The sequence below is a fragment of the Engystomops pustulosus genome, chromosome 2 (assembly GCF_040894005.1).
Source record: "Engystomops pustulosus chromosome 2, aEngPut4.maternal, whole genome shotgun sequence".
Classification (NCBI taxonomy): domain Eukaryota; kingdom Metazoa; phylum Chordata; class Amphibia; order Anura; family Leptodactylidae; genus Engystomops; species Engystomops pustulosus.
In genome coordinates this window covers 148,878,360-148,906,308 of record NC_092412.1, presented here as the reverse complement: position 1 = coordinate 148,906,308, position 27,949 = coordinate 148,878,360, and the positions used below count along the sequence as shown (strand labels likewise).

The window sequence follows — 27,949 nt, the reverse complement described above, 5'->3', positions numbered from 1 at the left end:
GAAAATTAAAAGAACAATTTTATTTATAAAATCTTAATTGCAAAGATAATTTACATTTATAACAATTTACAAAAATACAACTTAAAAACAAATATACTTACAAAACACAACAGAGTATGAAACAGATGAATTTATAAAAGACACACAACAATGTAGCGTTTGTGTCTTCCGCTCTGCCAATGCATCTGAATCCCCACGGAAAATATACTATGTGTAGCGGATACGAGAATCCACTTATAATACTATTTCAAGATATTTAACAATGTATTTAATATACCAACTAAAACTATAGTTATGTAAAAACAGTGGCTAATTTTTCTCTAAAAATCTGTTTTCTTACATAGTAGATCATACACCTATAAAACATACACCATACACACAAGAACATGCATTAATTCAAGTTATAAACACAAAATTCATGTTCGTCAGCACAATAAAGATGGAGACATTAATTTTTTTTTTTAAATAACAAAAATGTCTCCACAATAAATAATGTAACCTTCCAGAGAGTACAGACATTGGAGTAATACGCTCAGTTAACATTGAGTATTTTTACTGAATATGAACCAAGTACAGCCATTTAGTTCTCCAGGAAAGGAAAGATGCTGCGATTTTTACTGTGGACAGCATTTGAACGATCAGACTTGAAACGTTTGGGTGAAGGGGTTGCAGCAGATATGATTTTTCTTACCTGTAGAGATTGATATACAAATATAAAAATTTAGTTGAGGGACAAAAGGGGGCTTTTTATGATCAGGGCTTACAAACACTGACTATAATGTAATGATTTATAGAAATCATTAACATTAAAAGGGGTTATCTGACACTGGCTAGGGACTGGCTGCGGCAGGCTTTTTAAATATAAACGGTGGTCCATTGACCCGTGCCCCTTGGGGAGCTTCCAACCGGAACTCCCATCCATTCCCCTCTCTCAGCATTACAGACGCTGGGATATGGTGATGGATGGAAGTGGCCGCGTCGCCCGCAAGCTCCCCAAGTGCAGAATCTGTGCCCCTGTAAACAAACAGGGGCACGGATCAGACAGACCTGGACATAAGAAGAGACGTTTATTTTTTTTTTTTTTTAAAAAAGCCTGTCCCAGCAAGTCCTTAATTTATCAATATTCTCCGATAAACCCCTAAGGAGCCAAGCTTTTGAGTACTACATTTTTAAGCAAATTACCTTTGGTTTTGGTTTATCTGCAGATTCTTCTTTCTTTTGCGGAGACAGTGTGTGAAAGACAAAATTTCTTGTGTTTCTTGGTGCATTGGGATTTAGATCTGACATTGCTGCTAGTTTCTGAAGTACTTCTTTTGGTTTGTTTAATAGAGAGCCTGTTTTCATCTGATGTAGAGAAGATTTCGATTTAAGTACATGTTGAAATATGATGAAATGATTCTTATAACCAACTGTATAAAAATATATTTATCAAAACCCACCTTTGGCAGACTAAATGGCCTGTGTATTTCAGTTGCATCTTTAGAGCCTTGCTTTTTTGCGTCGGTAGTTTCTATGGTTGCTGTGAATAAAAAGTTGAGTAAAAATAAATTGGGACTGTATGGTCACATTGTGCATCTTTGCAAGGCTTCTTTGTATGCATCTTTGTATGGCTGCTAATTTAGCACTTGAAATGAAACTACTGGCTTTAACCCTTTCAGGACCTGGCCCTTTTTTGTTTTTTCATTTTCATTTTTTACTCCCCATGATCAAAAATCCATAACTTTTTTATTTTTCCATGTACAGAGCTGTGTGACGGCTTATTTTCTGCGTAACAAATTGCACTTCATAGAGATGGTATTGAATATCCCATGCCGTGTACTAGGAAGCGGGAAAAAGATTCCAAATGCAGTGAAATTGGTAAAAAAAAACGCATTTGTGCCGCCTTCTTGTGGGCTTGGATCTTACGGATTTCACTGTGCGCCCCAAATGACAGGTCTACTTTCTTCTTTGGGTCGGTACGATTACGGGGATACCAAATTTGTATAGGTTTTATAATGTTTTCATACATTTAAAAAAATTAAAACCTCCTGTACAAAAATTTTTTTGGGGATTTTGCCATCTTCTGGCGCTAATAACTTTTTTATACTTTGGTGTACAGAGCTGTGGGTGGTGTGGTTTTTTGCGGATTTTGATGACATTTACAATGTTATCAATTTTAGGACTGTTCGACCTTGTGATCACTTTTTATAGAATTTTTTAATTTTTTTAAATGACAAAAAAAGTGCCATTTTCGACTTTGGGCGCGATTTTCCGTTACGGAATTAAACGCAGTGAAAAACCGTTATCATATTTTGATAGATCGGGCATTTTCGGACGCGGCGATACCTAATGTGTTTATGATTTTTACTGTTTATTTATATTTATATCAGTTCTAGGGAAAGGGGGGTGATTTGAGTTTTTAGGGTTTTTTATTATAATTTTTTTTTTTTTTAACTTTTTTTTATTTTTATTTTTAGTACTTTTCAGACTCCCTAGGGTACTTTAACCCTAGGGGGTCTGCATGATCCTATCATATACTGCCATACTACAGTATGGCAGTATATGGGGATTTTACTACTCATACATTACAATGTGCTGATAGCACATTGTAATGCATGGGTTAACCTGAAGTAGCCTCGGGTCTTCGCGAGACCCGAGGTTACCATGGCGACGGATCGCCGCTCCCCGATGACGTCACGGGGAGCGGCGATCCTCGAAAAGATGGCGGCGCCCACGCGCCGCCATCCTTTTGAAGCCGCCGGCAGCATTGCCGCCGGCGATCGAGGTGAAAACACCCGGGTGTTACCGGTAAGCCTTTGCTGCAATATGCAGCAAAGACTTACCGGCTATGGAGAGGGCTCAGCGCGTGAGCCCTCTCCATGCACCCGCGGCCGACCCGTGACGTGCTATTACGTCACGGGTCGTGAAAGGGTTAATAAGTGGGGAACAGGCTCATACAAAACTATACATATATTAAGCTTTGTTTAAATTTCTACCAGGCTTCAGGGTTTTTATGACCAGGATTATTTTATACAAAAGGTTACATAAATATACTGTATGTTCATATCAGTATGGCTTTAACCTGTAGAAAGGTTGATTTTTTTTCCTGACCAGTTTGCATTAGTCACAAATTGAAAACACAATTTGAATACCTGTATTTGCCTGAAAATGTAAAGAGAATCTTACTGAGCAAACAATATAAAAAATTAAAAAGTGATTCAAATGAACCCCGAGACAACTACTCACCTCTCCTCTGCAATACTTTTTCTGTAACTTTTTTTGCCAATTTCATAAATTGACTGTTTTCCCCAATCTCCTCCTCTTCCTTGTTACCATTTTCAAGCTAAAGAATAATAAGAACAACGATAATATATATTTCCTGAATTTTATTACAGTCAATATGACTCTCTGGAGTCCAAAAAATAAAACCAAAAGTAGTAACTATCACAGATTTGCCAAAAGTTATCAAGACAGTCACACACTTTATAGTATTCTACCTGTTCACGTAACCACTGCTCTCGTTCAAAGCGCTCTTTTCGCCTTTTGGCTTCTGCCTCATCCATTTCCTCATTTTCTGCTTCCTGGTCATCCATTTCAGAATATCTATTAAACATGTCCATCTGAGAAGCATCATCTAAAATGACAAAAGAAATACATTTTAAATTGCATGTTATCATATAAAGCAGCTTGTGTTATATATAAGGGAAAACATGCAGATAGATATAACAGCTTAAAGGGAACCTGGCACCAGATTGTATATAATAAACCTAATGACAGGTTCCCATAGCACTGTGTTAGCTATTGCACCGACTGTTTTCAGCTAGAAAAATGCATAATTCCCATCTTCGGCAAATGAACTTTGTAAGCTTGAGAAAGCACCTGTGAGCACAAAATGGCCACGTTGCTGCAGCTTGCATCCTACCTGCTTGTGTCACTTGCAAAACATTTTCTTTATTGTATGTCTACTGGTGAATGCCGCTACTTTATCTGTACACTCTAGTATGAACCTTGTAAGCCTAAGAAGCAGAGTCACAGGGCCAAGTGTTATTCATGCAAGGCAGAGTCTCTCTCAGCTCATGGCTGCAGGCATGTCTCTCATAACCCCTCTCCCTTTGACATGAAGAGAAGGAGACGCTGGAGTTATGCAGTGACTCACTGCTCCTTAGTCCATTTTCTGCAGATAGGAAGTATGCTTTTTTTTTTTTTAAGCCAAAAACAGTGTGGGCAATAATTAGAATAGTGCAATGGGGACTTGTCATCATGTTTATTAGTGAAAATCTGGTGACAGGTTCCCTTTAACAAACCTCTTCTTATGTAGAGCTTTAGACCAAAAAGAGTTCGCTGAAATGTAGCTATTTATATGCAAAAGATTCAGACAAAACTATTTTAAAAAAACTAACATTATATAAACAAACAATCATTAAACAAAAAAAAAAAAAAAAAAAAAAAGTCTTCAACCAAAGATCATGTCTTACCTGCCTCCCCATATTCTACCTATATACCCCTAAACCTTGCCAAAAGTCACAGTTCTCCAAGTTATAGATAAAATGCAAAACCAATTTTGCCAAAGTCTGCAGATGCAATTTTATATTTTGAGGTCAAATGACAAACCCCAAGCATTGTAAACAATACCATATTATATTGTTTAACATACCAATGTTTTTCCACCTGAATTTTCTCATCCTTCCTGGACCATCACTGTGAAGGTCCCCATCAGCCAAGTATCGCTCCTGGTATAGTCGCAAGCGGCGCTTATCTTCATCCATAGTAACTTTCCTAAAAGTGAAAAACTGTGTCATAACACATGTCTACTCGAATGTAAAATAATAAAATAAAGCCAGAATAAGATTGGCAGGTGGTCTTTTTTTGTCTTCACGTACATGTGGATTTTATTGACTTGGTCCTGAAGCTCTTCATCTGAAGGAAGTTCTTCATCAATTGCCTCTTCTTCATATTCATCATCCTCACCTTCATCTTCATCACCACTGCCAATATCACTTCCAGAAAGTTCTGCCTCATCTTCCATGAAGTCTTGGAGCTTGCTGCAGTATATAATTGAATGCAAGTTACTTACAGAACTAAGCCTTAAGCTTATTAAAAAATATAAACTAGCATTTTTTCCCCCTTCTACCATTTCAAAGTACCACGTTTTTGTTGTTACTACAGTTACTTACAGCTTTCTTTTTCTCCCTTGTTTTCTTAAAATCTCTTCTTCCTCATCATCCTCATCTTCCTTTATGTCGTCGTCGTCGTCGTCATCCTCCTCCTCTCCTTCCTAGATTAAAAGCAAACCACACAAGAAAACATTACAAGCCGAAACATTTCAACTCTTTGGCTGTCCAAACCTACTGGCTTCTGTTGAAGTGCAGATATAATTCTACTTTACAAGAAAGTATTTTAAACACTTAAAGGGACTTTTAAAATGACTTATCAGGTTTTAAGTTGAAACCCAATGACAGGTTCCTATAGTTTACAATAGGTAGAAAAAAAATACACACCGTTATCATAGAGAATCATTTACTCCATGGTGCTGTACAAGACCATTACATTAAAAAATGCATTTACGAGTGGCGTGGCTTGGCCGAGGAAGTGAGCGGTCGCATGTAGGAGAGATCCCGCTGCACACCCGTACTGTTATCCTGCATCCTGCCCGTGAACTGGCTACTGTGCACCGGAGTGATAATAAGACATACCGGAGAAGACCGGGGATCATATGGCTGGCGGTAACAGCAAAAAGAAGGCCAAGGAGCCGACTGAGGATATGCCGGTGGGAGCTCAGCAAGCAGGCCGCAGCTGTGCCATAGACCCGGAGGAAGTGGCTACTCGCCTCCAGAAGTTCGCACATGGCTGTCAGGTGCGTAGTGGAGAGGAGCGAGAGATGGCATCTGATCCAGGGGATGAACCGGGTGGCTCAGAATGGCCGAGTCTGCAGACTCCCCAATCCAAGATGGCGCCCGCGACTAGATCCAGGGCGCCTGATATCCCGAGATCTCAGCGCGGTAGGGGCGCTTCAAAGGACAAATCATCCACCTTACCTATAGATGGAGATCAATATCATGAGGCATGATATGCAGAGGGTGTCTGAAAGAATGGGAGCACTGGAGGGTAGAGTGGGTGAGACAAAAGACCAACTCCCACCACTTAAGAGAGGTTTCTCGCATGCATAACAACATGGCGACCCTACTCGCTAAACAAGATGACATGGAGAACAGACTCAGGAGGAACAACATTCGTGTCATTGGGGTGCCGGAAAGAACAGAAGGTCGTAACCCCAGCGAATTCTTTGAGCAATGGCTGTTATCAAAGCATTGACGCCTCTGTTTGCTGTGGAGCGTGCACATAGAATCCCGTCAAGACCGTTACCGCCTGGTAACCCACCACGACCAGTTCTTATCCGCATTCTGCACTACAAGGACAGGGACATTATTTTACGCAAAGCAAGAGATGAGCAAAACCTACAAATTGATGGTAATCGGATATCATTTTTTCCGGACTTTTCGGCAGAAGTGCAGAAAAAGAGGGCCACGTTTCAGGGAGTTAAAAGGCGTTTATGACAACTAAATTTGCCTTACTCTATGTTCTACCCAACGAAGCTAAGGGTTGTTGCATTGCAGGCCACTCATTTTTTCAACTCGCCTGAGGAAGCTACCTCGTGGCTGGACGCTCACGAAAATTATCTCAGGAGGCGTAGTCCTCAACGGGACTGATCTACAGCATTGGAAGCAAGTATATATACAGTATAAATGTACCAGAAGAGACAGGATGCACTTTATTCTGTTTATTTTGCAGTGGTAGATGCTCATATAGCATCAGTAAACTCCGACCTACATCTTATTGTTAGTCTATTACTAATATGCAGATCCTAGGTTGTAGCTGTTATTTTTCCCCTTGGTTGCGCCGACGGTGCGTAGTTACATGTTGGTTCCTTTTGTTTTTTGTATATGTTGTAACTGGGCAATGGCATTTAAACAGAGGGTGTACAATGTCTATTATATTAGCTTCTCAGGGTAATGGTGGGTAAAGTTAGAATTGTTGCCTGGAATGTAAGGGGTCTTAGAGATTCCACTAAAAGATATGCCGTATTAACGGCTATCAAACAGTATCAACCAGCATTAATTTGTTTATCTGAAACTCACTTTACGGGGTCCACAGTGGCAACCATGGGAAAGTCATGAATAGGGGCTGCTTTCCATTCCACCTACTCCTCGTACTCTAGAGGTGTGAGTGTGTTGGTGCACAAAGCAATTCCATTCCAATGTATTAACTGTACTATAGACCCAGATGGTCAATATGTAGCTCTTCACTGTATGATATTTGCTAAAGAATTTCTCCTCATAGCAGTGTACATTCCACCACCTTACACTTCTGGTGTACTCAATAAGATTCTTATTTTAGCTGCAGACTTTCCAGAGCTTCCTATTCTTATTATAGGGAATTTTTTAATAATTATCTCAACCCTTTTTACGATAGACACCACAGAGGAAGTATCCAGCCTAATAGCTCAGATACTGCTATGGCCAGGGTCCTATATGAAGTAGGGCTCACGGATATCTGGAGACACAGGTTCCCAACCACACGGAGATTCTCGTGCTACTCCAGTTCACATAACTCCCTCTCACGTATTGACCTTGCACTGGGGAATGAGAAAACATTGCTGCTGGTAAGGGAAGTCGATTATGCACCCCGGAGTGTGTCCGATCACTCCCCCGTGTTGGTTATAAGGGAATATCTTCAAGTCTTACAGCTGAGGGTACAAGATACAGAAAGAAGCTATGTAGACAGCGGCACAGAGGCGGATAGGACCAGTTGGGTGGAAGCTCAGGATCTACTGAGGCACACACAATAGCAACTGCAGAGGCAAGGAAATTCTTTGTCCAAGGGAAATACTTTGAAAGTGGGGAAAGCACAGGTAAATTGCTGGCGTCAGTCATAAGGGCTAAGAGAGATTCCTCTCGAGTAACATCTCTAGTCAATGAATCGGGGGAAATGATATCCACGGAAAAAGATATTCTTGAAACCTTTAGGGCTTTTTACGAGGACACCTATGCATCTAGATTAAATGAATCGATTGTAGATATGGAAGGCTTCTTGGATAAAATCTCCTTACCCAAACTAACAAGAGACCAACAGAAGGCGCTAGATGCCCCAATGAGACTGGAGGAATTGGAAGAGGCGATTAAAATGTTTCCGAATGAGAAAGCTCTGGGGGCGGATGGTCTGCCAGGGGAGGTATTCAAGACCTATGGCTCTCTCCTATTGCCGGAACGCTTATGGGTCATTAAGATAGCGGAGGAAGTAGGGGAATTCCCAGCTTCTATGGGTGACGCAATTATTGTTGTAATACCAAAACCGGGCAAAGACCCAACACTGCCTGAGTCATATAGACCAATTTCACCATTGTGTACAGATGTCAAGCTGATCGCAAAGGTCTTAGCCAATAGATTAATTGGGGTAATATTGGGTTTGGTCCATAGCGACCAAACAGGCTTCATGCCTGGCAAATCTACCGCCATTAACCTTAGGCGGCTATTCATTAATCTGCAGATGCAGCAAGAGGGAGAGGGCACTAGAGCAATACTGTCCTTAGATGGCGCCAAGGCATTTGACAGTGTTGAATGGCCATTTTTATGGGCGGTCATGAGGAGAATGGGTTTTGGACCTAGATACTTGAAATGCATACAAAATGCTATATAAATCGCCAAGAGCCCAAATTACAACAAATGGTCTTCTGTCTGCAACATTTGCCCTTCACAGGGGCACTAGACAGGGGTTCCCACTGTCCCCTTTTCTTTTTGCCCTGGCTATAGAACCCTTAGCCTGCTTAGTGAGATCCTCCCATGATATACGTGGTTTCCGCTATGCATTGAGGGAGGAACGTATTGCGTTATACGCAGACGATATGCTGCTGTTTATAGGAGACATTCATAGATCGCTTGACCTATTCATGAACTTACTAACAGAGTTCGGAACAATATTCAGGCCTTACCATCAATTGGCATAAGTCTGTACTGATGCCACTAGACCCCTTATCGACTGACCTGGACCTGCATCAGATTCAATTGGTTGAAAAGTTCAAGTACTTGGGCATCTGGATTTCGCCCAGAGTGCTTGATTACTTATCCAATAACCTAGGCCCATTAATGGAGAGAGCCACAGCTAAGGTGGACACTTGGTGCCGTCTTCCCCTGACAGTAATTGGTAGAACAAACTTATGTAAGATGATACTTATGCCCCAATTCTTGTATATTCTCCATAATTCCCCGGTGTGGATCCCACTGAGTATGTTTAATAGAATCCAAAGGATGTTTAGAACCCTAATCTGGGGTAAGAAATCAGCTAGAATTAAATTAGAGATACTACAAAGGGCGAAGGATCAGGGAGGACTGGCGGCTCCAAATCCATGGCTGTATTTCCTAGCAGCTCAACTCCAGCACTTGAAAGGCTGGGGCCATCCTAATAGTCGTCTATCGTCTGAAATTCTGCTGCAGATACACGGAGGAGGTAGACCCCCACTTTATATACTGGAACTAGGAGCACAGGGTAGGCCACATGACCTTGCTCCTACTATTATTTTACTCCAGAAACTTTGGCGGAAAATTAAAGATTTGCTAAGAATAGAGGGCCATACAAGATTTACCCCACTATGGAATAATCCCGTGATGGGTCTAGAGGGATTTAGGAGATGGGAAGACAAGGGTATACATGGTTTACTTCAGCTATATGAAGGGGGAATTCTAAAAAGCTTTGAACAACTACAAGAGGAATTTCAACTCACACATGATTGTTTTTATCAGTACTTACAACTAAGGCATGCCTTAGAAGTACAGAATAGAGCGGAAGCTCTAATACTTGCCACCCATGATTTAATAGAGGCCCTCACAATTGCAGATGGCACCAAAGGATATATATCCAGGACATATAATACGCTTCTAGACTCCCAACATGAGAAATACCCCCTGACTGCCCGCGCTAAGTGGGAAGAAGACTTAGGGCCATTTACGGACAAGCAATGGGCTGATGTGTTATCTGCTGTGCCCTCACTTTCACTCTGAGGCTCACCGGCTGTCACAACTATATTTAATACATAGAGTATACCGCACCCCCCCATTGGTTATACCGGGTTGGCTTTAGGGAGTGTGTGTGGGGGGAGGGGGGGGGGGGTCAGTGGCCCAAAATGTGGTGTGCAAGGAGCACATATGTTACACATGATGTGGGAGTGCAGGAAACTAAGTATGTTCTGGAAAAACGTTATAAACCTGATTTTGAAAGTGTTTGGGGTAACAATTAGGGCAGTGATGGGCAACCTTTTAAGCTTGGCGTGTCAAAATTCGCCAAAAAACCGAGCATAACTCCGGTGGTTTGTCACCTTGACAAAAAAAACATAATTTTGTTATATTTATAGTTTAAATAACTATATGTATGTAATATGTATAATTATTTAACGTCTAGGGTACTTTAAACCTAGAGTGTCTGATTGATCCTACCATGTACTGCCATACTACAGTATGGCAGTATATGGGGATTTTCCACATCATCTATTTATTACAATGTGCAAATCACACATTGTAATAGATCTGTTACAATCAGACAGGTATGGAAATGCTTAGAAACCTACAAACTTTCAGTCATGAAAGTTCACAGGTTATAGCGAAGGCGCAGGCGCCGCAGTCCACATCTCCTTCAAGAGGAGCAAAATAATCACAATGTCTGGCGATTTGCAAGGCGTTGCGATTATTTCAGGGCTTGTACGTCACAAAACTGACACACAAGCCCTGATGACTGTCTTTCATCATACAGTACACTGACATTACTCACTGTATGATGTGAGCGTCTGTCTCCCTCATCCCTGCTGTGGAGATGGTCAGTGTAGAGGTGACAGAGGTACAGTGAGGTACACTGACATTTCTCACTGTATGATGGGAGTATTTGTCCTCCCTGGTCCCTGCTCTGGAGCTGGTCAGTGTAGAGGTGGCAGCTGCTGGGATGTGGCCTCTGCTGTGCCCCGTTCTGATACCTGGAGACACGAGGAACAGCTCACACAGGGGGGAGGGCCGGCCCGGGGGAGGAGGGGAGAGGAAAGTGCTGACAGTCTCTCAGCCGAGGCTGAAACTCCCGGGTGGCTGCGTGTCAGTGAAAATGGCTACGCGTGTCATAGGTTCGCCATCACTGAATTAGGGCCACACCGATGATTTGTCTTTTTGGAGTATTAGATCAAAACGACTTGGAAGATGGGGTAATTATAGGAATCAGCAGAATGTTGTATCAAGCCAGAAAACTTACAAGCTATGTACTGGCTTCGCCCCGAGGCACCGGGGTTAGAGGCGTATGTAAATAAAATGAATAATATCATTCGGTTAGAAAAAAAAAAGTGTCTACTGTAAAAGAAGAGCTAATGCAAAATTCGAGCGCATATGGGGCCCCTGGCTGGACTCTCCGGGTCTCCCATCTGCACATTTGAGACATAATCCTTTTTCTGCCTTTATGTAATACTTTAAACTCTGTATAATCTGTACAGTTCTATATTTACTCATTCATTGTACAGCCATGCAACACTGAAACTTTGAAGTACTTATTGTAAAATGCTTTATTGACCAGTAGGTTTGAGGGGTAGAAGGGAGGGAGTTTGTCTTTGGAAAGGGGAGGGGGTGCGTATTGGGGATTGTTTGTATACATGTAAAAAACTGTCAAAAATCAATAAAAACTATTTGATTTAAAAAAAAAAAATGCATTTACAAATACAAGAACTAAAGTGATCTGGAACAATTGGGAGGAGGACCCTTCCTGGGTCACAATCCCAATAGGAGGGAAGATGGAGACGGGAAGTGAGGGAACATAGTAGTGTTGTTGTTGCTTGTTAAAGGTGATACTAAACAGATGGGTTTTCAGGTCACATCTGAAGGTTTGGCAAATATTTTGGGATGCAGGGGATAAATCCTGCAGATGGTTCTGAGAAGAGCAGATGGTAATAGAGTGAAGCAAAAGGTCCTGTCAAGAGAAGAGATTACGTGTGGGACAGTATTGACTGATAAGTTCAGGTTGTGGGCAGCTTTGGAAGACTTAGTCAATATTTAAACTGAATTCGCTGTGCAATGGGTGAGCAGTGGAGAAAACAGAGAGGAGAGGCACAGGAGCAGCAAGGAGAGAGATGGTTAAGCCAGGCAGCAGAGTTAAGAATGGATTTGAAGGGTATTTTGAGAGTTAACTGGGAGACCACAGTAGAATATTTCAGTAGGGTAAGATAAGATAAGGGCATGGACTTGTAGATACGACAGATATTCTTGAGATGCAGGCTGCAGGTTGTATTAAGGGTCTGAATGTGATGCTTGAAGGATAAAGCCGAGTAAAAGAGGACATCAAGACAGCAGACTTTAAGGGATAGTCTGGAGCTATGAATTGTGATGATTAGGTATGGTGGGAGGTATGTGAACATTCTGAGTTTCTGAGAAAATAAAGTTTAAAAGTCTACCTGGCCACATACCAAACGCGAGGGCAAGTCATAGGTTGGTGCACAGGGCCTCATCCATCCGAATCCTCAAAAGCAGCTCCCTCCTCTCCCTTCAAGCGATCTGCCCAGCAAACGCAGTTTAAATCTAGCTGCAGGCATGACAACATTGCAGACTACACCTCAGTGCTTGTGCATAGAGAAAGTGAAGCTCACATGTAGCCTGCACTGCTCACTGCACATTACCACTGCATGACTTGCCATTATGTTTGGCAGGCAGCCAGGTAGAACTAATTTTCTCAGAAACAGAGCAGAAGACTTTTTTTGAAAATAAAACCAAACAAAAAAGGTATGCTTTCTACCTGTTGTGTACTATAGGAACATGTCAACAAGTTGATAATACCCTGTGGATATGCCATAAATAGCCAAGACGGGAAAAGTCATTTAAACAATGTTAGACATTACACACTGCACATTTGAAACAAAGTTTTTACCAACCTTTTCACTGTCCGTTTCATCACATGGAAGAAGCTGAAAGTCACCGAACTCCTCTTCCCCATACTCCTCATCATCATTCTCTCTGTTATATGTAGAGAAAATGATTTGATTATTTTGTTATTAACATTACATTGAACACATTAGGAGGGTTGTTTAGGACGTTGATATTACTCTTCCCAAGGATAGGTCATTATTAGACAAGTAAGGGTCAAATGATATCAGTAAAATAAAAGAACACCACCGTCTGCCTGAAACTACAGCACTTTTATTAGTAGGTGTAGCAATAAACAAAGGCTATTTCACTACTTACCGCTTTGCTGGGAAGGAAGCCACAGTATCATCTTTTCTAATTTGTGAGTTAGCTTTCAACAAGCCCGACGACTCTTGTGTTGATGAATCAGCTGAATAAGAAAAGACCAGGCAGTTTCACATGTATAATTTTTTGGAGAAAAATTATCAAATCTGTGCAGCTACTAAAGTACTGAAGAGGGGGTAAATCCTATTCTACCCTGCTTTATACTAGTACTATGCCAACAGCAAGTGGCGAGAAGGCAACGGTTATAATGTCCCCGGTATCCAGGCGAGTTAAATGGTAAAATAAGTACTTTTCTCGCCTGTGTCAACACTTCTGCAGAAGGGCAGCTGGGTTGCCTAATGAAGGACTTCAAGTCTGTCCCTAACACAATGCATAAAGGTCAATAAAAAGACAAGGACAGTGCGTTTCACATCACACACGGGACTCTTCATCATGTTCAACAAATCAAGATAATTCATAGGAATATTTGCACATTGAGTTTACAGGTAAATTAAAACGGTCCTCTCTCCCAAGGGAGGGTACTACAGGTGGTACTAAACTTGACTTTATAATAAATTCTATACAAACACAGTGTGTGAACTACAGCTTCCTGGCCATGCAAGCGGACATGGGTCAAAAATAGAAAATTATTTACATTACATCTAGCACCACAGAACTTCATCTTAGTGTTTTCAAAGTGGTATATAGAGAGTAGTATTAGAACCAATAGATAAAGTCCCTTCTTTATAGGGACCCACTCATCGGGATTACTTTCATCTGTGAGACTGTACCTCAGCAGACTAGACATTGGTATATCAATGGAGATGGCTATGCCTATCATCAGTCTGCCAACCCAACCACTCGAGGAGAGTGACCACTTTAGTTGAATATTTTCCACATACCATAGCATAATCTTGCACTTGGGAGCACCGTTTCCCTCCCACCCTTTTATCTCATCACAAGGTCTACCAGACTGCCTGTTAAAGGGAACCTATCACCACATTCACACATATACAGCAAGTGACAGGTTCCTAAAGAGCCCTATTAAATTTCGGACAGCCTTTAAGCTAAAAATTGTTGCTTACATGCACATAAATCACCTTTTATCTTACATTACATGGCCCCTCCCATCTAATCCTTCATTAGGCATTATGCCTCCTTAGTGGTCACAGTTCATATCATGTGATCAGAGTGACATCTCAGGTCCTTTAGCCTCTTAACAATAGCAAACTGTACCCAATGCATTTATCTGAGAACATGAAGTCACAGCAGCCTCCATGGACTTCTACTCCTTTACATCCTCCACAGAGGCTGCTGTGATTTCATGTAATCAAATACACAATGTACAGTTTACTATTCTTAAAAGGTTAAAGGACCTGCGATGATGTCACTCTGGTCACATGTCATGACTAACACAAGGCACCATGTAAAAATAAATTGACACAATATTTCCCATCTGTTCAGAGGGCTTCATATAGAATAATGGGCATGGTTCACTACTAGCCTGGGAGAGAGAAGAGTCACAGGCACCAGACAAGAGTCACAAAAGCACTGTCAGATAATTTTAGGTGATATGGGGAAGACTTGTAACCATACCCTAGCAGGTATGGTTACTCAAGCTAGTCAAAATCTGGTGACGTCCTCTTCAACTACACAAATAGCGCAGAGCATTATAAAAGCAAACAAATCATAAAATTAAAAATGGGTATGAGTGCAGCATGATATTTAGACACATGGCGTCATAAAAAATAAAAATCAAGGAAAATTGAACAACCTAATAAAATAAAAAAAATTGGGGGTCTCTGGAATTGTACTGACCCAGAGAATAAAGTGATCATGGTATTAATACTAGTGATAATTTCTCTTAGCAACATCATGATACAAGACCTTGGTATTTACCAGTAGCATCTGCTATGAACACCTTAATAGACTTCAGTTAGTCAGAATACACATATTATTATTATATTATTAAATAATAATAATAATAATAATAATAATAATTAATAAATAATAATAATATATATTAGCAGCTTTTACCTTGTGACACAAAATTTCCAGAGCATAGCCCCAGCAGTTCATCCATGGCATCTTTCTTGGAAACATCCTCATCATGCTGACTGGAGTCTGAGACAGAACCTCTGAAGTTTCCAGAGCACAGGTCCAGCAGCTCTCCCATGTTAGCATCCATAGCATTCTCATCCATTGTATCCAATACTAGCCTTTGCTTAGCAGAGCTGTATTTACTCCTGTTGTGCCCTACATTTAAAAACCTTTGAAGATAGATAACAATTTCAGACAATAAATTGAACCAAGACAGTATATAAAACATTCAAAGAATTTTTTTATAAACAAAAAATTGCAAGCTCAAGGATAATTGTAAGCTCAAAATCCTTGAATAGAGCCAAGCAAAATGTAGTCATAACAGAGATGGTCCTACAAAGGCAGCATCATATTTGCCTTCCGTCGTAATGAAAGGATATGTTGGGAATCCGCCCGACCCTTCAAAAGAGTGTTAAAGGAAACCTACCATTTAGAATGGCAGGGGTAAGCTGTAAGTACCGAGCACCAGCTCAGGATGAGCTGGTGGCGGTACTTACTTTCGTTAGCGTTATGAACGCGGTATTGCGGTTTTAACACTTTTTAAACTCAAGACCAGAACAGGCGAAGGTCGCCGAAGCCTCTCCTGCTCTAAAGTTTAAAAAGTGTTAAAACCGCGATACCGCGGTGTATATCACTAACGAAAGTAAGTACCGGCACCAGCCCCCCCCTTTGCTGGTGCTTGGTACTTACAGCTTACCTCTGCCATTCTAAATGGTAGGTTTCCTTTAACCCCTTAACGCTCTGCGCCGTAGCTCTACGGCGCAGAGGTATAAGGGATGTATGAAGAGGGCTCACGGGCTGAGTCCTCTTCATACAGAGGTGGGGGTTTTTGCATTTTGCACAAAACCCCCACCGCTAATAACCGCGGTCGGTGCTTGCACCGATCGCGGCTATTAACCCTCTAAACGCCGCCGGCAAAGTCGCCGCCGCCATCTTTTTTCCGATCGCCACGCCCCCGAACGTCATCGGTTACCATGGTAGCCTCGGGTCTTCTTTTGACACGAGGCTACATGGCTTATGCAGGTTCGTTACAATGAGCCAGTGGCTCATTGTAATGTATGACCTGCAAAAATGCCATATATTGCAATACAGAAGTATTGCAGTATATGGTAGGAGCGATCTGACCATCTAGGGTTAATGTACCCTAGATGGTCTAAAAAATAGTGAAAGAAAAAAAAAAGTTTAAAAAATAAAAAAAATTTATAAAATATTAAAAGTTCAAATCACCCCCCTTTCCCTAGAAGGAATATAAAACATAACAAACAGTAAAAATCACAGACATATTAGGTATCGCCGCGTCCCAAAATGCCCGATCAAAATATAAAAACGGTTACGGCCGGCGGTGACCTCCGAGGCGGGAAATGGCGCCCAAATGTCCGAAATGCGACTTTTACACCTTTTTACATAACATAAAAAAATGAAATAAAAAAATGATCAAAATGTCGCACAGACCTCAAAATGGTAGCACTGAAAACGTCGCCTCATTTAGCAAAAAATGACCCCTCACACATCTCCGTGCGCCAAAGTATGAAAAAGTTATTAGCGTCAGAAGATGGCAAAATTTTTTTTTCTTTTTTGTACACATTCGTTTAATTTTTGAAAATGTATTAAAACACAATAAAACCTATATAAATTTGGTACCACCGCGATCGCACTGAACCAAAGAATAAAGTAGGCGTGTTATTTGGAGCGAAGAGTGAAAGTCGTAAAAACTGAGCCCACAAGAACGTGCGGTTTTTTTTCAATTTTTCCACATTTGGAATTTTCAGCTTCGCAGTACACGGCATGTTAAAATAAATAACATCACAGGAAAGTAAAATTTGTTACGCACAAAATAAGCCCTCACACAGGTCTGTACACGTAAAAATGAAAAAGTTATGGATTTTTGAAGTTGGAGAGCGAGAAATCAGCCGAAAAACCCTGCGTCCTTAAGGGGTTAAGATGTATTCCACTGGGATACATCAGGATTGGCTCCTCCCCTCTAAAAGTGGGAGGGTGGAGTGCTTTCAAGTGTGTACCGAGTGACACAACTGTCCTTATATGGACAGTTAAATCAGTGGGTCCCTCCCAGTGTATGCACAGTGGAGGCAATACAGTTGCATCCACCAACCATAGCCCCAGGATGGAAAGATGTCACTTGCTGCCTTTTTCCATCCAGTGTTTACTGCTGGATAGATGCCTCTGCCCGCCGGTACATATATAGGTATGCTCAGGGTATATGCCAAAAGCTTTCTGCCATATGTGCTTAATGTATCCAAAATACATGACATGAATGTAGCCCTACATGTTTAGGAGGCATCAATTTAATTGTTTACTATTTTCAGCAGAGCAAATACAAAAGAAATCGAAACAACTTGGAGCTGCTTACTAAGCTTGGTCTGGCATTCTGAGGGTAGGGCAGTGCAGTGTTCGGTAAAAGCTAGCAGTTTAGCACTGCCTATAATGGGATAGCGCTAGGAGCTACTTACTTTAAATGAAAACTTTCATGTTTGATAAATGTAATGCAACTAAGGACAATGGTGATAGAGCTTACCCATCAGCATCCAGTAATTGGCTTTGAGTGTCATCTTCCAATGAAAAGTGGAACCGAGATTCTACTCCGGCACAGGCAAAAGATGCTTTAGGCTCAGGTGAAGCATTATACAGATCCTGTGAATCTTCCACAGGAAGCGACGGCTCTGACATCTTTCCTGAACTCTAAGACATTTACATTCAGAATTAAAATCTTAAGTCAGTGTTACTTTATAACTATAAACAAAACAAAAAAAACACAATCTAATCATATTAAAATCTTAATAAAACTACAAGAAATAATAGAAACAAGTAGTAAATCTAACCTTTGATGCAGAGCTTAGGAAATTTGCTTTAAAGGTAACTGGTGAAGGTGACCGGAATCCACCTACACCGGGAAGGAGTGAATTTCTCCCACTTTTGTTAAGAGGCTGGTATGAAGGAATCATGGACCCAATAAGCTCAAAGCTACTATTGTGGCTGTTGTCTTTTGTCATGGGCAAGAGAAAATCATCTTCCTCTGCAAAACATTTTTGGTGGGGGGAAAAAAAAAAAAAAAAGTATTTGAATGTGGAAATAATGATTTTGCTCTAATAAAAAAATAACATAATTGTAGTTACCGAGTTTGTCATTGCCTTTACATTCATCATCATGTCCCATCTTGTCAGATATAGAATCTCTGCATGAAACATTAACAGTCATAAATGAACAAATAGTTATTTAAATGTAGCAACACAGTAGTCAAAGTCATGGAGATTATGGTATTCTGTAATGCACTAATTAAAGGAAAGCTACCACTACATAACAGTCAAATTAATCTAAATATACTTCCCTATTGTCCTCTTCAACCCAATCCTGGCTCTGTTATTTAATTTTGACACACCAGGATTGCAAAAAAAAAAAAAAAAAAGACGACTAAAACGCAGGCTGGAGCTCATGCTGGAGAAAAAGGTGACATCACACGGGAGCCTTGAATTCATGCATGAGAGGGAGGTGCGGTCACGCACGAAGTGTGAATAATTAGCAGCCCGGAGCACCAGACATGGCCTCCCAGCGCTCCAGCCCACTTTCCACAAGCCTTTTTTTCAGGTAATCCCAGCGTGTCAGGATTAAAGAACATCAGTGCCTGGATCAGGATGAAGAGGACAATAGGCGAGTATGTTTAGCTTAATTTGATTGTTATGTAGAGGTAGATTACCTTTAAGTTTGGCCTCGCAATTGTTGTTTTCTTCTCCCTGCCTTCGGGGAGCAAAAGCTTATATTTTCAAGGAAGGACTTTTTTTTTTTTTTTTTTTTTAGTGAAAGTTACATTTAAAGAGTTTCTTCTTTTGCAACCCCCCACCCCCGCACACACACACAATATCCGCTGAGGCCCACTAGGAACAGAAAGCCAAGGATATCCTCCAGAGGGACACGTATAAAAGGTGATTTTTTTTTTTTGCGCAGGTATATTGGCGATTTGCACCCTAAACCTAAAGGATCTTTAAGTGCCAGAAATGCAGCCAACAGGTTTCCTCTAAAGCCTTACCCAATTTTAGTGGAACTATCTTTAAACAGCATTAAAGTTGATTCTGTTGCAACAGGCCTTGGAACAGAGATTGACATTTCAGTTACTCCACTTTCCTCCAAAGAATCATCTACTGGTTCATCTTCATTTACATCTTCTCCAAGCAGATTTTCTAAAGTCTAAAGGAGTCCAAACAAACATTGAATGAAATATATAAAATAGAAAATCTACAATAAAATCAAAAGTACTCTTAGAATGTCAATTTGAAGTGACTGACATTAAATGGGTCCCTCATACTCAACTACTGCAGCACAATTTTTTAAAATTACTTTAATTTTGTGTTAACATAATTCATGCCTCATTTTCTGAGGGATGAACTGAAAAGGGGAACCTATCACCTCTGTAAAGGCCCATAAACTAGAACCTGCTGTTACAGCTATAGAAGCTGTGGAGAGGCTTCTGGCTATAGCAACAAATCTGATGAGTTGAGCTCAAGTAACTCATCATGTAATTGACAAAACATCAATTCAATGAGCAAAGTTTATCAAATAGAACTATATGACCAGCTTTACATTTACCTCTGTATAGCCCTCTTCATTCCCTTGTTCCCCATCCTCCTCTTCAGACTCATCTGTCATTTCTTCTTCCTCCTCCTCTTCCTCCTCCTCATCTTCGTAGCCATTTTCATTATCAAGATTGTACAATGCTTGCCGCTTTTGGCGCTCTTCAATACGTCTCAGCTTCATTGCCTCCTGAAGCTTTGCCTTTAAAACCTGAAGTTTCTCACCTGAACAAAAGCAAGTCAAATAATTTTAATAACACAAACATATACACACAAAATAGATAAATAGAGATTATATATCTCTACATACCCGGCTTGCCTTGTATTTTGTCTTCAAGGTTTTCAACATCTACAGTGACTGGTACAATATCTGCTCTTAATTCTTCTTTACCTTCAGCAGTTGTCTCTTTACGAACAATGTTGAGATTAACTTTTCTCTCAGTCACTGCCTTTACCTTGTGCAAACTATGTTTCAGGAATCGCTCCTTCAGTGCTTCAAGATCTGAGGAATCGAAAATATATTACATGAATTAGAAAAGGAAAAAAAATAAAAAAATCATAACCAAGTCATGATAACATTAAATATTAAACAAATTTCTGAAAATGTGTCAAGTAAGGAAGAACACATAATAAACAAACCTAAAAATGTACCTGCCAGACATGTACATTTTTTTTTAAATCGCAGGACTGGGTCTCTGGCTGACAGTAGCATGACGCAGATAGGAGAGCTGGCACTGCGCTGGTAACATGATGCCGAGTCTAATCTGACCCAGTCCAGCTCTAAGCAAACGTCTGCCCCCCAAAGGGCGTTGTTTCCCCCTGTAACTGGGCCTCTTAGATGTCTCAGATACAGGTGAAAACTAGAAGTTAAAGTGGAAATGTCCCCCAGGGGGTCTTATATGACCTCATGAGGGACATATGAAGTTAAAGCACACAGATCACATATTAAACCCTTCCCGCACCCTGACGTAATAGGATGCAGGTAGTTCTCGCATCTTGACGTAGAATTACGGAAGCTGAGCACATGCGATCACTGCGGGATCCCAGCAGTACGCGGTAGTGTGGATCCAGCAGTAACAGCAATCCCGCCAGTTTAACCCCATAGATGCTGTGGTCATAGCGACCCCAGAGCCTATTGTGCACCGCCAAGACAATCGGGACCCTCCGTGCAGGTTTGTAAATGTAAATCAGGTACCTTTATTAGGTTTTGGCTCATCCAAATTGACAAAAGATCCATCATCAGGACAGAGGCAAGGTTTTATTGACAGGTTGATGCCCAGGGCACGTAGTTTTTCTACTTTTGATAGTTTGGGCTTCTCCTGTACCACAGCTACATTTAAGACATTATCCTCAGTTGCATCAGAGATATTCTGTGAAATGATATGGTTATCTTCTTTAATGTCCTCCTTAGGTTGCAGAGTAGCAATAGTTTGATCCGCTTCATCAGAAAGTAATGTTGACTTTTCTGAATTACTAACACCTATTGGTTTGATCTCAATGCTACCAGAAGACTGGCGGTCCACATCGACAGAAACATCATTGAAAGCTTCATCTAGACCAGCTGTTGGTGGCTTCTGAGGCAGTACTTCTGAATTTACCATAAAGTCTGCTGTGGAGTTGTAACCTGTAGGCTCTGTGGTTTGTGCTTGGGCATTTATTTTGTCTTCAGCATTTAAAGGTTGGTATTTAGAAGACCTAGAAAATATAAAAAAAAAATATATACACCGTATATTCTCGAGTATAAGATGACTCACGTATAAGCCTAGGGTGGGAAATGCATTGGTCACAGCAGCCCCCACAGTATATATAGCCTGCCAGCCCCATGCTCCCCCCTAGTATATATAGCCAGCAGTCCCTGCTCCACCCCTGCAATATATAGCCAGTGTCCGCCCCCCCCCCCCATTTAAAAAAAATAAATAATAATAATAATAATAATAATAATAATAATAATAATAATACTGTATTCACCTTTCAAACGCAGGTCCTCGGCTTAGTGTTCGGGCCCCTGCGCATGGCCGACACACACTATGACGTCAGCCACTTGCCTACGTCATTGTATGTGCAACGCCAGCATCGCAAGAGGACCCAAAAGAACAGAGCAAGAAGAGGACCCAAAAGAACAGAGCAAGAAGAGGACCCAAAAGAACAGAGCAAGAAGAGGACCCAAAAGAACAGAGCAAGAAGAGGACCCAAAAGAACAGAGCAAGAAGAGGACCCAAAAGAACAGAGCAAGAAGAGGACCCAAAAGAACAGAGCAAGAAGAGGACCCAAAAGAACAGAGCAAGAAGAGGACCCAAAAGAACAGAGCAAGAAGAGGACCCAAAAGAACAGAGCAAGAAGAGGACCCAAAAGAACAGAGCAAGAAGAGGACCCAAAAGAACAGAGCAAGAAGAGGACCCAAAAGAACAGAGCAAGAAGAGGACCCAAAAGAACAGAGCAAGAAGAGGACCCAAAAGAACAGAGCAAGAAGAGGACCCAAAAGAACAGAGCAAGAAGAGGACCTGCGGGGGGCACTGGAAAGGTGAGTACAAGGTCAATTCAAATGAGTTCGGCTTTTACACCTTTCACTGTGTGGTCCAGATGCCACCTCCAATTAATTATTTAGCTCAGTATGATCAAATACAAAAAAAGTAAATAAGAAATTTGGTGCATATCATGATGCCTTTAAAAATGTGAAAAATCCCCTCCCTGCTTCCCCTAAGTTTTATTTTTTTGGAACAATACAGCGGCTATGTATCAAGAAAATTCGGTTTTCATTACTAATCCCACTGCGTGGAGTACACCTTGTGCCTTGACCTATTGCAAGGCATTTTCCTATGTTTCTGAAACAAACCTTGTTGAAACAAAATTAAAAAATTTTTTTAAAAAAACCAGTCCATTCGACGCCGAATGAGCCAGATATGGCGCCAAGCAATAAAATTAGAACATCTAATAAGTTACAATTGTGGAACGAAAATAAGAAAGCTTAAAAGGAAAATCTATGATCAAATTCATTACAGTTCAAAATAAGCTAGTCACTAAGGAGGAATAAAGAAAAAAGGCACAAGAACTTAAAAAAGAAATAATTCTTACTTTATAAGTTGCATTGCATCTCCTTGTGCTACTGGTCTTGATCGGCGCTTGAAAAAGTCATGAATGCTTTTAGGTTGAGGTAAGTGATAGGGCAGAGACACAGCAGACTCTGTGGAAAACAGTTGTGCAATTAGTTAATTTGTGACAACTGGACTAGATACAGTGGAAAGGTAAGTCCATAATATATATATATATATATAAAATATTTTTTCTTTTTAAACTTGCCTCGCAAGAGCCTTTGTGTCTCACTGTGCAACTGCTTTATGGCTTCCTTGCTCATTCGTGCTGCTTTTCTCTCCTTAAACATAAATCAGAAATTTATAAAAATTTAAAAAATTTAAAAACACGACTCTGCAGAATAAAGTTGTACATTACCACCATAGTGGTATACAAAGGCAAAAACAAATACATTTAATCGATTAGTTTGACAGATTTTGATAAATGTATTACATACAAAACCCTAACGTGAATTAGCTGGGGTAGAAGAGCCTCGAAGCCTACCAATCACATAACATTGTGAGCCAATACAGATGTATTGTGGAAATACCATACCTTTCTTGTGGATGCAGTAGCTTGTTCTTCAAGCCCTTCTTCATCCTCCACTTCATCAGATATAGGCTATTGGATAACAAAAATATAAACACTTAATTAATATCTAGTAACTAAAAAGCAAGAGTAATAATTGACACACTGTGGATTCAATTTCCGCCACAAAACTGTAGGATAGGATTTTTCAGACAAAGTTTGAAGTGTGTTTGAGTAAATTATATCAAACACACTTCTGCTACAAAATCACTAATACATAATAACTGGATTAGTCAGACCATGTGCAACCAGTCCAAGATGATAAAGTAGAAAAATACATTTAAAGAAAACAGCCAAAAACTAATTCTAAAGAGCAATAATTTTTCTTTGGGAATGACAACTGATGGAAACAGACAAATTAGCAAGAAAACCGACAGCCATTCCATATTGAGAGAGCTTGTTAACAGAAAACAACAAATTGGGCTTATCAAACTGAGCTGAAAATGTTGTCACTGCAGACCATGTGAAAATAGTGTTGCAGTGTATTAAATTTGCAGTTACACAATTTTCCCTAAAACCTATAGAAATCCATGGAAGATGCAAGTTTGAACATAAAAACCTGTTTAAACTTAGTCATAAAGGAATGCCAACCACCAAAATGTTCTGGTGAAGTGCATTTTCTTAGCCTTTATGCATGTAATTCTACAGTTGGAATTCATCATTGAATTGAGGCTTCCAGAGAGATTTTGAGAAGAGTACACGCTTTTTGAAAACTGACAGACTATGCAGCCTAAGATCACTGGACTCTTCATTTATACTTACAGCATGACTCTTGAATCTGTCTTTTACTTTTGCACGTATAGCCTCTAGGGATTCCTCTTCAGGATTATCACTCTCCTCATCCTTATCAAAAAGATCCCCATCAGCTAAAAGACAGCCACTATCATTTAATGGAACCTGGTCCTCTTCTCTTTGTGGCTGATAGGAAAAAACAAATTCATTTACACAAGAAAAACTTCAGTTTTTGTTTCGCTAGTCACAAGTAACTTCTATTAACTGTTGCTCAGAAGTTTGTGTCAAACTATCTGCTCAAATAATAGAAGGATACAAATGGACACCAGTTATCCATCCATTTCTTTTTAAGCAAACTGCAAAACAGAAGCAAAAATGCTGATGGGAATTGGCCCTAAATTTTGTAATAACTTTTGTAATAAGGACATCTACCACCAGGTTTTAAGACCGTATGCAAATGAGCCTTAGGGGCTCCATGCTTCATTAACACCTATGGAGCCAGGAGCCCCTCAGGCTCATTTGCATACAGTCTATATTTTACAAATCTGCCCAAATCATTGGAAAAAACCTTTATATAGATGTTTAATTTAATAAATAAAATGTATTTCAGAGATGGTTAGGCAGAAGCCTATGGAAGGTAGCAATAAAGTCTTTACAGATGAGTTGTACAGTATAATGATATTTTCCAGCAAAGGAGAAGCCTCACCATATATGCATTACAATGATAAGAGTACAGAGGCAGATCCATCAATGGTTTGAGATGGACAGAAAAGCAATATGCAAAACTACAGCCGAATAATATCATTCACTAACCAAACTTAAAGACATGGTGTAAAAGCTGGTGAAAAGTTCGCTGTAAGTGCACAGTGATAACTAGGGCCATATTAGAGTGTGAAGTGTAGGTTACAGGGACTTGCAGTCAAGTACCAAAAAACCAAACATTCAATGCACTGAGCAATCCTAGAAGGCTCTGAGGGCAGTGAAAATATTCAAATATCTGAGAAACATGTATAAAATAAAAAGTTTGTGTAAAACACTACTACCAAAGTCTGAGCCCTGTCTTGTATAACTTACACTTGAATTTTGCTTTTTATCTTTTCTTATTTTTTCAATTGATGACTTTTTTCTTCTCTCCTCTGCTCTCCGCTTTGATTTACTCTTTTCTTTCACTTCAGCACCGGCTTGTTTTTTGGAAGACTTGAAGTAGGTGTTTTTCTGTAGACTTTCTTTATCAATGATAGCCTCCAAATTTTTTACTTCATTAACTGTGCCAAGGTCTCCATCACTATCACTGTCTAAAAGAGTTGAGCAGATTCTTCGAGGCTTTAACCGCTCTGTGACTTTGTTCTCTTTGTTTTCTTTATCACTTTCAAGACTCTGCTTAGGGTTGGCAGTAACCAGAGTGGTGTCATCAGTCTCGAGCTCACTGTCACTTTCCTCAAAAACACGCTTATTTTTACATCTCTTAAGTACTAATACATCGTCGTCAGAATCTAAAGAGAAGCATAACATGTTGATTTTTAATCTTCTAAAATTATGCATACAGTATTCTTAGTGCTTTTAGAAAGTTTTGAAAAAAAATGACTACAGGGGAAAAGGGTAGAAAGTATTTCCTTTGTATGCCATCTTATTGTAATTTTTAGAGAAGTTTAGGACAAAAACACTTTGGCTAGATAATCTGGAAAATCCTTTTGAGTGTTAATATTATAGCCCTAGAATAAGCTATGAACTCTAAATCAGACATAAGGTCCATGTAAGGTAAATAAGGGAAAAAAAAAAAGTTTTCCTGCACTGCATTGTAGAGTGTCGGTCGCCATTGTAAAACTAGATATGCAGCTCTGAACAATACTTATTTTAAGAATTTATTCAAAGTGAACCTGTAGCCCTACTGAAACACATTTTCTCATATGCTTTGTCTATTCTGCTAACCACTAGCGCACATATCCCACAGTGTCTTGCAGTGTAGAGAAGTACTATCCCAAAACCCAATTTATTTGAAATTTCCAAGAAGAACAGGGCATTGGTGCAATGCAAGGTTGTAAGATTATTAAGCAGTGCTGTAAGGAGAATAAAAGGTATTTCAGATAGTAGATAGGCGTAGATAGCCGAGAAGTAGGGTCATCTATGAAAGACTGTACAATACCTCCATTATCCACGTAGTTCATACCTTCTTGCTTGTCTGTAGGTGATGCCATTCTACAGCTTCCCTGGCCGCTGTCTGAATCACTCTCCAAGACTTTAAGCCCAATGTTGTTATCTTCTGAGGTCAAATATGCCTAAAAAGATAATAAACCAATTAAGAATAAAGTAAATGAAAACTTAGAGGACCTGTGAGGCTGATTTAGCACACTAAACCCCCAACAGATCCTTATGGACCAGTGTTAAGCGTCCCAAATTGCCAGCTATAATAATAAAACCTTCATACGAAACCCACTGTCCGACTGCACGGCAGCTCTAGAGCCGGGGGGGAGGGGGTAGATTTTTAATAGCAGAGGTACTACCGTAGCTGAAGGGCGATTTGTAACACTAAACCACCAGTCCATAAAAGGACCTCTGGGTGTTTTAGTGTCCTAAATCGCTCTGACAGGTGCCCTTTAAAAGGTAACCTGTCACCATTATGGTCACCACTAAACACACAGCACCCCCAGATAGATTATAAGATATTCTTTTTAGTATTTCTTTAAAAGGAAATTGTCTATTTACCCATAAATTGCCTGTTTGCATATGGTATAAAAACACACACATATGCAAATTAGATAAGCAGCAGAGTGTCATTAGAGATGCACCAATTTGGTCCCCAGGACTCTGCTTTAAAAATAATCACGGGATTGTAGTTTTAGTGACCGGAGATAATAGCAGTTCAATGCATTGTTGGTAATGAGAGCTGCAGATGGAGATTTTACTCCCAGTCATGTTGTTAGTACTAGCGATCACGGTTATAGTGAAGCTGTATATTGTAATAATAGTATTGCGGTATATTGTTTGAGAGATCAGAATCCTTAGGCTATGCATACTAGTAATATTATTAAAAAAAAGGAATAGTTTGATGTTTTAAAAGTTTAAAATATGAAGAAAGAAAAAAACCAAGCTGCCCTTCATTTCCCTTGAATTCTATATAGGAATCTTATCTATCCTCAATACAATATAGATATTAATGGTTGGTCATTTGTAAACAGAAACCATGCAGATGTGAATACGGCCGCACAAAGCAGAACACCAGACAGGCCCAAAGCATGGCAGTATATGGTAGAGGACAGCAGCTACAGGTTACTATATACATATAGAACTGATGAACCCCATTCATAAAGACATAAAGATAAACTGAACCTAAAGTCATAGATTTTATAAACAAAGACTCACAACCAGACCTTCCAGCAGAGCACACAGCTGTGCAGCAGTACTGTGTACACTATGCCCACAGGAGCACACGCTTCCTGTATACACAGAAGCGCTGAGCTGCCTTTATGTAGAAACACACAGGACAAAACCACCACAGCTTTCTCACCTGAAGCTCGGGGCTGGCAGCCATTGCGCTCTCCGCTGACAGCTCCCGCCAATACAGCCTGCAGCCGCCTCGGAATTCGCGCTCCCAACAGTGGGCGGGGCCAGTTGGATATCCACCAATGCTCTGAGTGCACCACGATGACGTAGACCAGTGGCTGAGCC

At 40.3% G+C, this 27,949-nt stretch overlaps 1 protein-coding gene across 6 annotated transcripts; it reads right to left on the bottom strand.

Moving 5' to 3' along the window:
- CLSPN (claspin) lies at nucleotides 1-27,947 on the bottom strand. 6 transcript variants are annotated; one of them, XM_072136838.1, is made up of 25 exons: nucleotides 27,789-27,947; nucleotides 26,451-26,559; nucleotides 25,358-25,776; nucleotides 24,314-24,469; nucleotides 23,519-23,584; nucleotides 23,192-23,264; nucleotides 22,967-23,075; nucleotides 21,090-21,589; nucleotides 20,205-20,396; nucleotides 19,911-20,119; nucleotides 19,354-19,511; nucleotides 18,446-18,504; nucleotides 18,152-18,345; nucleotides 17,848-18,011; nucleotides 15,252-15,484; nucleotides 13,230-13,320; nucleotides 12,920-13,001; nucleotides 5,154-5,254; nucleotides 4,860-5,021; nucleotides 4,634-4,755; nucleotides 3,477-3,613; nucleotides 3,226-3,322; nucleotides 1,440-1,519; nucleotides 1,183-1,344; nucleotides 1-691 (listed from the first exon to the last, which is right to left on the bottom strand). In XM_072136838.1, the coding sequence occupies exons 1-25, from the start codon at nucleotides 27,810-27,812 to the stop codon at nucleotides 581-583; spliced, it is 3,810 nt and encodes a 1,269-aa protein (XP_071992939.1). In that variant the 5' UTR covers nucleotides 27,813-27,947; the 3' UTR covers nucleotides 1-580. The 6 variants fall into 6 exon arrangements, with proteins under 6 accessions (XP_071992939.1, XP_071992944.1, XP_071992941.1 ...); XM_072136843.1 differs by having other exon boundaries at nucleotides 26,427-26,559; nucleotides 27,789-27,925; XM_072136840.1 differs by lacking the exon at nucleotides 27,789-27,947 and adding an exon at nucleotides 27,652-27,774 and having other exon boundaries at nucleotides 26,427-26,559.
- Between the last annotated feature and the right edge of the window lie 2 nt (nucleotides 27,948-27,949).

Excerpts from the sequence above, each read along its gene's own strand:
- CLSPN (XM_072136843.1), bottom strand. The coding sequence starts at position 27,812 with ATGGCTGCCAGCCCCGAGCTTCAG. Across the intron at positions 23,076-23,191 it reads GACACAAAGGCTCTTGCGAG|AGTCTGCTGTGTCTCTGCCC; the intron begins GCAAGTTTAAAA and ends TGTTTTCCACAG. Across the intron at positions 19,512-19,910 it reads ATGAAGAGGGCTATACAGAG|ACTTTAGAAAATCTGCTTGG; the intron begins GTAAATGTAAAG and ends GGACTCCTTTAG.